The 13658-nt window shown below is 37.2% G+C and overlaps 1 protein-coding gene across 4 annotated transcripts in view; it reads left to right on the top strand.

Annotated features, from left to right (window-relative positions):
• The window catches only part of LOC134535535 (zinc finger protein 1), a 1265084-nt gene extending 1251823 nt beyond the window's left edge, over positions 1–13261 (top strand). For 3 of the 4 annotated variants that reach the window (XM_063374681.1, XM_063374683.1, XM_063374684.1), the window contains 4 exons: positions 3241–3366; positions 3745–5340; positions 6495–6753; positions 7127–13261. In XM_063374681.1, the coding sequence (XP_063230751.1) occupies positions 3241–3366; positions 3745–5340; positions 6495–6753; positions 7127–7320 (2175 nt within the window). In that variant the 3' untranslated portion in view covers positions 7321–13261. The remainder of the gene's footprint in view (positions 1–3240; positions 3367–3744; positions 5341–6494; positions 6754–7126) is intronic. The other variant, XM_063374682.1, reaches the window with a different exon arrangement.
• Positions 13262–13658: the final 397 nt, after the last annotated feature.

Genomic DNA, 13658 nt, shown 5'->3' with positions numbered 1-13658 from the left:
CATGACACCACGGGTGGAGGTTAGCAAGGATCAGTGTTAACAACCTCTGTTGAACGCTTTCATCGGAGAGTGGGCTCTCGCAACTAACGTTCAGGTTTATGGTTGAGGATTCTTCACAGGAACAGTGGTATTGGACACACCTTTTGCTGTTGGTAATGGGTTGTTATTTCCACTAAACATAATGACTGCTACAAGATGTGGCTTGATTGACATGCCATCTATTAAGGCCAGGTTAATAACTGTCTGTTAATGTTTGCTAATATCAAGATACCTGAAAAATCTGCATCATAATCTGGAGAGAGGTTCACATACACACACTTTATTTCAGTATGTTATTTTACCACAACACATCCGTTTCTCACTGTTAACACAAACTGGATGGTTCCTTGAATACAATATAATGATCTGTGGACAAAACTAAAAAGCATATAGCCTACCTACAGTAAATTTTAAATAATGTATAAATAGTTTATGCCAGTTTACACATAGCTTCTTGTGGTGCATATTATTTAATAATTTCATAAATAATAGTAAAAACTTGCCAGGACTGATAGTTTTATACCTTATCGTGCATTTGTACTTGATGGTATACATAATTTTCAGACAGGAACATTTTTAATATTGCTTCTATATGTGCCTTTCCACAAGCCACTAACGTAGTATAGTTTACTGGTAACACACTTCAAACACTGCATGCAATAACTTGTTTTTCATAAGCTTGCTGAACTTGATTGACATTTTTGAATTTACTTAATTATAAATGTAGATGTGACACATGTGCACTTTTGCTTTTACAGTAGTTCATGGTTACACAAATTCTCAAGAGACTAGCCTTATTTTTTGCTGGAACTGCATTAATTTTATTCACCTGGCCTTAATGTAATGTGCTTATTCATTTAAATGTAGGTAACTAATGACTTTAGTTAAACATGATTGTGTACAATGTCACCTTTCAATGACATTGTATGCTGTGAGCTAGGTTTCAAAATAGAACCTAGCAGTTCCTCACTATAATTTTTCAATAACTTTTGTTGGAGACAGAGCGTAGGAAATAAAGGGTGGAGGGTAACTTATTTGTTGACCACATTTGTAGCTGCCCAATGTGTTCCCCAGACACGAGTGTGCTACGGTGTGTGGCGTGCCCCCGGTAATAATGCTCGCCCACCGAGGTCGGTCTGTTTGCCTGCCAGCGAAGGTTGCTGGCTCATTAGCGTGCACTGAACTAACGAACTGAGCCACTCAGGTGTGTGTATGTACGAGCATTGTTTATTTTTTTCCCCTCCCTGTGCCCGGTCAGCGCGCGCGAGGGAAGGCCTCTATTTACATTGATAATATCGGTGCAGGAGTCTCGAACGCTAATGAATAATGCAGGGGCAGCCGTCCCGTGTCACGAGGCCTGGGAATGTCCACTGTTGTGGAACAATGTTGTGATTGCAATCCACCGGTGATGGTTATTAGCGACAGCAGTCGTGCGGTGATGGAGCGGTGCACTGGCATGGGGCTCGGCTTGGGTTTGCATGGCTCTGGAATTCAACTTTTCCTGTAAATAATTTGTCATAGCGCATTGTGTTGTGATACAACTGCTACAGTATTGTGTTGCATGATGTGTGTGTTTCTTAAATGCTACAAAAATTGAAATTTTTGAAATATTCTGCTTATAAAACTTAATAGAAAATTGTAATTTTGTAATAATATGCTGCTGAATACTTTGGGGAATATTTGCTATTGTTAATGTTAAACAAATGTGCATTGACCAGACAAAATATACATGGACCAGAAAGAATTACTCCTATCCTGATTAAATGATGGTAGAACTGTGGTGTAGTCTAGTTGGTAGTGGGTACTTGGTTATAACCATTTATTTTATATTTATAATTTATATTATTGTAGGATTGAAGTTGTTGCTTATTAGCTTGAATGTAAATTAACCATTAAAATCATCATATAATCCATGAAAATAGAATTTAAAATGTCTGAAAAAAAATTTAGATTTAGGTCAGAACTTATTTTTTTATAGGCTGTTAACACAATAGGAACTACATTCTTTCTTACTATGTACCAACAGTGATAAGCTGCCTGTACTATGTCATATAATTTACAAATATTACACTATCTACCATGAAGAGATTTGTCACCTACTCAAGTTGTGTGTTGCGGAGGCAATTCTCTCAGGTGGCAAGGGTTTTGTGTTCAAACCAATATATACACACACACACACATACACACACACACACACACACACATTATTTGATTAGTTGACATGGTTATGAACAGAGGTGTACAACGGAAACACCGCCAAAATTTTTGTTGCTCCCAACCGGGGTTGAGTTTGGTTTGAACACAAAACCCTTGCCACCTGAGAGAATTGCCTCCGCAATGTATATATACCTACACACACACACTAAGGTACCTTAGACTTTAAAGTTGGTCACTCTTTCTTTACACCTATTTTATTTAATGAAGTGGTTTATCGGTAGTAGTAAAGTTAGCAGCGTAAAGGTTTCAGGTAGGAGAGAATCTGGGGTTAATTTATATACACAATATAAGTCTTGCTACATTCGTTATCAAAACTCTATTTATTATCACAGAGTACCAAAGAATAGATATTTACTATAAAAAAAAGTGAAATGGTGTAGAAAGTAGCACCTTAAGTGATATGCAGACTACAGTTACTGAAAGGCCAAGAGTGTAAACATTGGAAAATATTTGCAGCAAATTAATGAGAAGATCAAAAGCAATTTATAAACATGCTAAGAAATCTTAATTGGCATGATGACAGTGCTATAGTCACTGATTAAACTTTTCTAGTTTTTTTTAACAGTTTTTTTGGGAAAAAAAAATGGAATTTTGCAAAGGATTACTTTTGTTTTTGACATAAAATTTTACAGTATCTAAGTTTTTTTTTTCTCATTAGGAAAAGTTTTTTTTTTCTACAGTGTCAGTTGCATATCTAAAGATAAGACAGTTGTAACTTTTTATTGCAAATAAAAATTCAATTAAAAAAAAAAGATTTTAGTAAAATTTACTTTATAGCATAATCAGTTACAACTAATGTATTCGAGAATTTCAATATTATTACCAAATTTATTGTAGTAATTTTTTTGTGAAAAGAGATATAAAACTTCAAAATAAATTAGATGTATCCTACCTTTAAATTTTGCTTGAATTTCAAAGTAATTACTGTATGTTAGATTTTTTGTTAAAATTTATGTGGGACTTAATTTTGAATTCTTCTTTCAGGAACACATCCGCATACATAGCGGAGAAAAGCCATTTGAATGTGCTAATTGTGGAAAGCGCTTTTCGCATTCCGGATCGTATTCTAGCCACATGACCTCCAAGAAATGCCTCGTTATGAATCTCAAGGTGAGTAGTGTTAAAATACTTATCACATTAGTACAACACAAAACATGAATGAAAATAATTTTAAAAAATATACATGTATACAAACTCACAATATTTTAAAAAAGGGAAGTTTTAGAATATATTCACTGCACTTATAATGGCAGCCTGGAAATGAAAAAATTGTGAAAAACAAAGAATCTAATATATTATAATACCGACCCTTCCCCCTTCAAAAGAAAGATAATTCACATGCTTGGACTAAATACATATCATGAGTTGTTCTGCCTTGAGAGATTTCATAGCAAAAACGATTCAGGTGATTTCTAATCATATAGCTTGTATGTTATAAATCTGAGTGTCATAGGTACCGTTACCAGTCACATGTTTGTTGTTTCTTAGGTCGGTCGTGGTGGTCGCAGCTCCATGTTGGACAAATGTTCCTCCGGACAGCAGCGTGGTCCTGGCGCCAGGAAGAGAGGGGAAGTGATGATGCCCATAGGGAACAACAATAACAACAACAACAACATAAACAGCATCAACATAAACAACAACAACAACGCCTCCTTCCCGCCCATCCTGCCCAAGTACGGGGAGTTCCTGCTGCGCGGGTACCACCCTCCCCCGGCGCCCAGCCTCAACCCTTTTTTCATGGCGGCCGCGCCCACAATGCACCAGGGCTCTCCGTACAAGCTGCAGACGCTGAACCACCTGCTGGAGCACCTCTCTGCCACGTCGCCCCCGCAGCACCAGGCCCTGCCCCCCTCCCCGCCGGGCCACGACAGAGAGGAGGAGGACGAAGAGGTGAATGTGGAGCAGGACGAGGACGAGGACAAGGACAGGGAGTCCCCCGGCAAGGACCTGGAGGCCGTCAAGAGGATCCTGGAGACGGTGAACGCCACCGTCACCAAGCAGTTCCTCGAGGCCAACATGCAGAAGCTGTCCTCGCCGTGTCCCAGCACCGTCAGCACGGCCTCGCCGCGCCACTACGCCGACCACGCCGCGCACAAGTCCGTGTCGTCTCCCTGCCCCAGCCTGACCAGTGCTTCTTCGCCGGCCGGCAACACCGCCCCCAAAACCTCGTCGCCCTGTCCTTCGTCGCCGCTCGACAACTCCACGAGAAGCGACGCTTTTTCATGCGGGCAGTGCGGGAAGAAATTGGAGAGCTCCGTGGAACTGGACCATCACGAGCGGTATTCGTGCGACGGCAAGAGCGAGGGACTGGCCGCGAAACTCGAGGAGGCGGTGACCGTGAAGACGGAGGAGCTGTCCATAAACGGAGCCTGCAGCGGCAGCGACGGCGTGACGGAAGACGAAGGGGAGTCCGTCACGACGACGGACCAGGTGTCCGAGGACGGACGCAAGGTGAGAGTGCGGTCGCTCATAGCGGACGAGCACTTGATCGTGTTGAAGGAACACTACGCCGCGAACCCCCGCCCCAAGAAGGACGAGTTGTTACGGATCGCGGACAAGATCGGCTTCTCGGTTCGGGTGGTGCAAGTGTGGTTCCAGAACACCCGCGCGAGGGACAGACGCGAGGGAAAGCTGGTCCACGTGCCGTACGCCCCTCTCCTGACCATGCCGCTACCTTGCGAGCAGCCGCTGGACCTGTCCACGAAGAAGTTCTCCCGGCATTCTGCGACGTCCAGCCCGGCCAGCTCGCCCACGGCACACTCCGACTCCGGGGAGGAAGCCATCAACTTGTCCCGCAAGCCGCCGTCTCTGCTCCCCTACCAGCATTCCTCGTGTTCCTCCTCCCCGTCCCCCCTCTCCTACGACGGCATCAGCAACGGAGCGAGCAACGGCAGTCGGCTGGCTCGGATCCTGGCGCAGCCTTCGCACCGCTTGCTGAACGGCGCGGTGAGCCTCATCTCCATGGACCGCCTCATGTACCCTCCACGCTCGCCCCTGCCCATCTCCATGTTCGGGCTGGCTGGGATGGAGAACGGGCGTGCTTGCAGCTCCAGCCCAAACTCCGACAGACGCTCGTGGAAACAGGTAATACCACCGGCGGACGTCCTTGCAATACTAGCAATATTAGACCAGGATAGGCCCTGCAAGAAGCTTCGACCGAACAAATAAAATTGAAGCACTTTTTAATATTCAATTTTATTTGCCAGTAAATTTGCTATTCATTTTATTCGAAGCTTCGAATGTGATTCAGAGCTTCACAACTCATGATACATCAGGTCTCCTGTTATGAATGCACAATATTAATTTTTAGTTTATTTAATGGTGTCAAACATAGGGCCCAATTGGTTTTGTCATCATTACAAACATTAAAATATTTTTTTACTTCATTCCAGTATATTATAAAAATAGGTGTAATACAGCCTTGCTGAGAAAAATATTCTCAATTCGATTTAAATTTGTGAATATTTTAAACATTCCATCAACAAATTGGTATTTACACAAGCCTAGTTTCTTAGAAGTTTTCATAAGTAGTTGATGTTCATAAATCACCTAACAATTGCACAAGATACTGCAATTGTCATTTAGTAATATTATTTTCAGGCAATTACAACAGAAATAGTTTATTTTTCTCAGTAAGCAAAGCTAAATTAATAAGTGTCCATCAAATTAATGTGTCAGTCCTGCTGACAAGTATTCAGCAAGTTTCAGACTCAAAATGCATGTACATAAATCAAGATCCAAGCAAATTAACTAAATGTATTAAAATTTACATAAAAAGAATCATTCAATGAGAGAGATTCTTCTCTGTGTGCTATAGTTTTCTACCTACCCTGTTGCTACTAAGTTGCTTATCCTTATGTCTGTAGCAGGGTTCTGAGGGGCTTACAAAATGTAATGCTTGTTCGGCAAGGCAAAGGATGGTGGTTTAATTTCAACTTCCTGCTCTGGTCTTCAAAATAAACTTTCTGCTTTCTTTATTTAATTTCAGCTTCCTGCTTTTTTATCAAATTTCAACTCCTTCTTTGTTCTTTGATAAATGAGCAGGTAGTCACTATGAGAAGAACTGAGTGTCCCCGACCATCAAGAGGATGCCAAACCGGCTGAGATATCTCTTATTAATAACCATAAGCTTTTCTGTTGATAACTGTGCAGCATCCACAACTGTACCTCAAAATTCACGTGTGTTAACTGTCTTAGACGTAAGTGGTAATGCACAAATGGGATTGCCGTGGCTGCAGGGCTACGTGGACGGAGGCGACACTGACGAGGCGGACGACTCCCGAGCCTTGTCGCTGGACACCGACCACGCGGGCGGCGAGGAAGACGGCCTGTTGCCCCTCAAGCGACACAAGATGCCCCTCGGCGCTTGCGCGACCAAGGGCTCGCCCCCGCCGCCAGCGGACGGAGCAGACCCCGAGGGTCAGTTCATCTGCGATCAGTGCGACAAGGCCTTCTCAAAACAGAGCTCGCTCGCTCGTCACAGATACGAGCACTCGGGTACGCAGCATTTCTCCTCCCACCCCGGCCCCCGGCTCCTCCCGTCTGCGTCCGGCCGTCCCCGCCTTTCTCTCCTCTTGCACTGGCTCTGACGACAAACTTCCAGATAATGTTTCCATCACTGTTTAAGTTTCATTTGTTTAGGCGTGCTTGTTTGTCTCAAACAGAAATCTTACTTGATTCATATTTTACTCTACATTCTGTAAGAGATGATGTCATAGTAATGTTAAAATTAAACCAAATTTGCTATAAAATTATTGGTTGTAATTTAATTATTTCTGTTCTGTGATCATTGAGCTTGGTTCAACAGTCAGTTGGTTGAAATGGCGGCGTGCACGGCAGTGACTGTACCTGGGCGTGGTGTTGCTTGCAGGGCAGCGGCCGCACAAGTGCGACGTGTGCTCCAAGGCCTTCAAGCACAAGCACCACTTGACGGAGCACAAGCGCCTGCACAGCGGCGAGAAGCCGTTCCAGTGCACCAAGTGTCTTAAACGTTTCTCGCATTCCGGCTCCTTCAGCCAGCACATGAACCACCGCTACTCGTACTGCAAGCCGTACAGAGAGTAGCCTCCCAGCAGCTTCCCCTCTCTCGCAGGGGCCCACTGACGAGCTTGCCGGGGGTTCCCCACCAGCACGACTGGAACTGTGCTTAGTTTCGTGCAGTTCATTTGGAAACGTTATGCGACACCACTTAAACTTATGTCCCTTCTGGTTTCAAGTCTCTTTCTGAAAGCGTTTTCTTAGAAGGAGGTCTGGTATGTACGTGTTTCTCTTACCGTGTGTTTCTTTGTTAAATCAGATAAGAAAAGTTCAGTGTGATATATGTATTTTTTCACTTGGTAACAAAGCCCGTGGTCATGTGATGTTACCACCCATTGTCTCTGTATGGCTGAAATGTTCGGTGAAAGAAAGTCATTACAACATACTATAGAACTACCATTTTTTGGGTGGCTAAATAGAACTTTGTTCAACAGTTGGTATACCAGTAATTTTCATTTTAACATTAACTGTAAATTCAGTATTAAAGAAAGTTTAGGAAGCTTTTATAACAGTCAAAAGTTGTATTGGGTGTACTCGTAATGTTAATGGTAATTCGATTTCATTTCAACCAGGTAAAAAATTTTCTGATATTAATTCTTTAAAGGCTTTGTTTATTTTTTTAATTATCTACAAAGTAATAAAACAATAAAAAAATTCAATGCTTTTAAAACATTATTTACATATATGTATGAACACCAGACTTAAACATAAGTTAGATAATTTTTTTCTCAGCTAAACCTTTCTATCTCTGTTATCTACAGGAAACAAGCCATCATACCTGCTCCTTGTAAGATTACACATGTCATGTTGTTAACCATATGTAAACACATGATTGTGATTTATGCAGTGGTTTGCACTTCAGTTATGACTTATGAATAATTTGCAAATTTGTGCCAGTAATAGGTCCTCTCTTGCTGTAGATGTAGTTAGTATCATTTCCCAGCGGTGTGCTCTCATATGAATGATGGATTACTTCGCACACAATGATTCACCAACCACATCACTAGTCACGCAACATGTATTTAGTTGCTAGTCGTCTCACTACAAATTTATTTGTGTATTTACGATGGTTAGTGTGGCTCTTGATTCATACATCATACCTGCTGCAGTTGCATGTGTTCTGTCTTTCTGTTTGGGTATGTGCTGGTAAACACTTCAACTGAAACCTGATATTTACTACATGCCCACTCTTACACGTTTACATAATGCAACCAAGTCTATGGGTGGAATTTTCTTGATTGTTTGTGAACTTGGTTAGCTTGGACAAGTATTTTCATAACTGCATTTGTTCAAATTCATTTTTATGTGTAGATGTAGATAACTGTTCACAACTGGTTCACATTCATGCCTTACTCTTGACTTAAATTATGTGCAGCGCTTGTGTTTCACATTACATTCTATCAGTGGTAACACAAAGATTTTTACAGTAAGTAGGTACTACTGTTAAGCTGGTGTGTTCCTTCTTTGACTATGATGATAACAAAATTGCTAGTCCATGAAAATGGGAATTTCTTGACTACAGTTTCTAACAAACTTTTCAATATATTTTAAAAGTTTGCATAACAGTCTCAAATGCCACTTTATACGGCACGTAAAACAAACACAACACTAATTTTCTTTGCTACACTTGTATTTAGTCAAACACTAACAAGAGTTTTTGTATTATGTTTCACATCCATGTGTAAAGAACTACATGAAAAATTGTAGTTCGTTTAGTTTAATGTAGTAATATTAATAGTTGGAGGAACTTTATTAAATGTTAACACTTTTAATGAATGCTTTTTTATAACGTACACTCAAAAAAATTTCAAGAAATTCTCATCCATAGAACTTTTGTATCAAAATTAATAGAATACTTGTATATTTATATTACTAACATTTCTAGCTTTTAAATGAAGTAATAACTTTTTGATCCCTTATAACTAGTTGTAGAAACAAAATTTTTTCCCTATAATTCTAACTGTTCTTGTATAATTGTTCATAAAAATCTTCTAACTTTATTCACTACCTCTACAGAATTACCTTTTATCAATGTTTATCGAGTTAACTTTTTAAACAATATTATAACCTTAAAAGCAAATTTTGAACCTTCTCCTCTGTAACTGTATTATTCTGTATTATCCTTCAAGGGCCAAGTAGTTCAGAACGAACGTGATATGTTTGTGTGATCCGAGAAGGAAGAGAGTGTGATTGATGGGACAAGTCCGCTCCTGCATAGCCATTTTCTTTTATGTTACGGACTTCAAATACCTACTGCGAGGTAGTTCCGAGTTCTAGTTGGCATGTTTTATACGAGCAGTACAACTTGAAAAGTCCGCACATTAGCTGCAGAACTTAAGTATAGAATAGTATTATTGGGAATGTGTAAATAAATATGTATTACGTGTAAGAAGTTGGTACCTGTAACTCAATACTCCCACATTTCTTTCATCACACAGTTATCTTCAATTGTAACTTTACACAGGCAAAGTAAAAGAGGAATGAATTTTCTTTCTCATCAGTGAATGTAAAAATAAAAAATGTTAGTGATTAAAGATTTTATTAGATTCCGGAAAAAATAGGCCTGCAAACAATAACTCATTTTGTGACATGGTTTTGATTAAGTCAGCGAATTACATTACATGTAACTTGATGTAAAAAATCAATGGTCTTCCACCGCTCTTGCTAAATGCAAATGTGCAGCAAGAAATTAAAATGTGGTTTTCTTATTTTATGGTTAAAATATGTACGTATTGATACCCAAATGTCAAATAAATTATTTTGCATGCATAGTAAATTACAGTGTTAGAAACTGCATGTAGTATTTAAATTTACACACATACCCAAATATTCTTAGGCAAAAACGTTTTTACCTTTATGGATTATTTACGAGAAAAAAAAATTGTTCAAACAGCATTCATTGTATGACCATTGTGCTCACAAACAATACAGGAATGATCTGGCTGCACATTTGGCAAAGCTTTGAGCATGTGTATGTGACAATACTTATAAATAGTATTCCTTATAGAATTCTCCATTTTTACTTCATCAGTGTTACTCATATTACCAGATTACCAACCTCAGGTTCTTGTATCAGTAAATTAAAGAACCCTACACAAATAATTCTAATTTAAATATATTAATAAATTTTGAGCTATTTTGGCATTTCAAATGGTAGTTTTCTAAAAAATTACAGCTCTGCATATACAAAACTAAATTTTTTAATTTTGCCTTCCAAGTGTTAATGATTTACACAGAGCTAGGTAAATGTCAGTGTTATAATGTGTCTCCAAAAGTCTAAAGTACAACTGATTAGTTTAAAATTAATAAGTAAACCTACTATATAACAATACAAATTGCTCGGATATCTCAATAAATGATTTTCTTACAGTTATGTTTGTAGTGAGTAATCTGATAGTAAAACTACCTTAAACCATAAAAATCTTACCTATCCCAGAATTATTGATGAGTGAGTCAGTGAGTGGTGTTTTCCGCTTCATACAAACTTCCACCCTTTTTCATGCCTTTAGGGATAACGTTTCAATAAATTCCTTCTTAGTGCACCCCTTCGGGACTCTAAGAATATTTCCTCCAACTTTAATGCTTCTAGACCCACTAGTTTAAGCTGTCAATCAGTGTTAGAGTTTTATTAAGTAGATACAACAAATGTTTTTAATTGCACTTCAATTTCAGGGCAATTAAATTTACATAGATAATGCTTTCAGATAAATTTTGAATTTTTATTTCAAGTTGTAATAAATTTAAGTACTCCGTCCTTAATACATACTTGTTTTGCCAGTTGCTTCTGGCATTTATAATGACCCCTAGACTTCACATTCACAGCAGTGAACTAAGTGTAAAACATGTGATTGTATTAAAATCTTTCAAGGTATCAGAGAATAAATACATTATCATGTTTTTCTTTTTGCCAATATGTTACAGAATGGTATCAAATGAACTCTGTGATTGTTTGAAGACACAAATTTTTTTTATGACTTAGTAGGCATATCTTAAGTTTATAATTTTAGCTTAAATAATATCACTCAGTAATTACTGTTATTTACCCAGCTCTGTTTATAGTGCAATAATTTTATTTATATTAAAAAAAATAAATTAAATTTTGAACATTTTATGTTTAATCTGTAACTATACTATCCAATAGTTTATTAATTATTAACTTATTTTATCCACACAATCTTAAATAAAAATAATCTCTTTGCATGTTCTGTGAAAAAAAAATCTATTTAAAATAACATGTACAAATTGAAGTTTATGTTCTGTGTCTGATGTTCACTTTTAGATTTTTCCATAAAATTTACAAATCAAGTAAAAAATTTACCTATACTATTTATGTGGGTATTTTAAAATATGTTTTTTTTTTAAGTGACTATCATTAGGAGCAGAAAGAAAAGAAACTTTTGAAACATTATGATTTAACTTTTAGAAACGAATGAAGTGTCTTTACTGTTGAATTTCCTCACCATTCCACTGGCATTGAGTGTGTGCTGAGCGGTGCCAAGACTCCCTAAACGACAATAATTGTAGTATCTTTTTATATACATATATAGACTAAAATATATTATAATATATGGGTATGTTCCAATTCGAACAAAGGTCGCAACATGTGTGTGTGATAATGATAAAACAGAGATTATAAAGATATAAATTATATATAGAGAAAGTTATTATTGAAATATTTAAAAGAATACTCTCCAAGTGTTTCTTTTATGTACATAGAGAAAGTGGTGTCGATATTATAAAGTTTTAAGTAACAAGTCTTATTGCCTATTGGTTTCTTAAAAGTTGCCAAATGCTTGGATTTTGCCTGGTACACAGGAAAAATAACTGTTTAATTTTGTATGAAATATTCCACTTCTCTAAATAAGAATTTTTTTTCAATGTTCATGTATTATGCTTTCGCTGTCTTCATGCATAATCGTCTTATGTATTTGGCAACTTAACTGTAAAGAATTATTGTCTGTCCTTAAATAAAATATATTTTATGCAAGGGGTCTCTTTTTTCATGTGCATGTGAGGGTTGTGAAGTTATGATTGTACGAATGATATAAAAAAATAGATCTCTCTGATGTTCAAAGTATGACATACATACTTTGGTTTCTGGAAGTAATATTTTCAGTTATTTATTCACTTGATAAGATTCATGGAAATCATTCTTCACGTGCTTGAAACAGCAAAAAATGTAATTTCTTCAGCATTGAAAAAGTTTTACATTTAGCAAAATGATCCGCCCCATACTGAAGTACATTCTTTGTAGCAAGTGAATCTGAGTCAAAATAAGAAATCATTAACAATGAAATTTAGTTTTTTATATTATTATTGATAAATAAGATGTATAATTTTTTATACAGAGATGATGTACATTGTATATGTTCTTGAGGATCAAAAACAACGATAATATAGTATGTTTTATGTGTGTTATACATAAAATTAAATTTTTGTATTTTTTATGTTTTAATTTGTATGCTATATATTTGTTCATTGCATTTCTTTGTGTGTATTTAGTAATTTTTCTTCGTTTTCAAATAAGTGGACTCATATCCATGTTTATTTGCATTCAAAGCTAGTTCTACCAAAGAGCTGTATAATATAATTTCTGGTTTATTTCTTTTGTAACTATCAGTTTTTTATGGTAACTATTGCAATATTTTGTTGTGCAATAATGTTAATTTCACTGCTCTCTTTATTTTTTATGTATGTAGTTTTAAGTTGAATGTTAATTATTGTAACTTTAATTATTGTTTGTTTTTGTTACTACGAATCACAACAGGTTTTATATATAAAAAAGGGGGATTTTTGTAAAATTTGCTGTAGTTGTATTAAAAAAAAAGAATTCCCAATTATGAACATATTATCTTAAGGAAAATTATATATGAATATATATATTATAATGAAATGTACTACAATTTTGGGCATGCAAAGCCTGAAAATGTACCTTTTAATTCATTCTGTATAAATAAATTTGTGATCAAATTTATTGACTTTTTGTTTATTCAAACCTTATTGAAACCAATTATTTTTGGAAAGTGCTGTTTCTACAGAATGGCAATACTACGTAATTACTATAAATGTATCAATACATAGATCGATAATTCTACGAGACGTTACCAAAACATTCTTACAGTCTGGAGATGGCCACATCTGTGTGATGCATGTTAACTGCATGAAGTCATTTCTTTCCCTTCAGCTAATTGTCACACCATGTTGGTTAGATGTCCAAAAAATTGGTTGAAGTGCAGTGTTTGCATTGTGGAAACAGTATTAAATCACTTTTATTTTTGATGTGAATACGTCTTTAAAATTGCTTTCATAGTGGGAGGCAATTCAAAAAACGAATGATAACAAAATCGGGGGATACAGTTTGGTGT

Source organism: Bacillus rossius, chromosome 8 (assembly GCF_032445375.1).
Source record: "Bacillus rossius redtenbacheri isolate Brsri chromosome 8, Brsri_v3, whole genome shotgun sequence".
NCBI classification, from domain to species: Eukaryota; Metazoa; Arthropoda; class Insecta; order Phasmatodea; family Bacillidae; genus Bacillus; species Bacillus rossius.
This window is presented reverse-complemented; position numbering and strand designations above follow the sequence as displayed.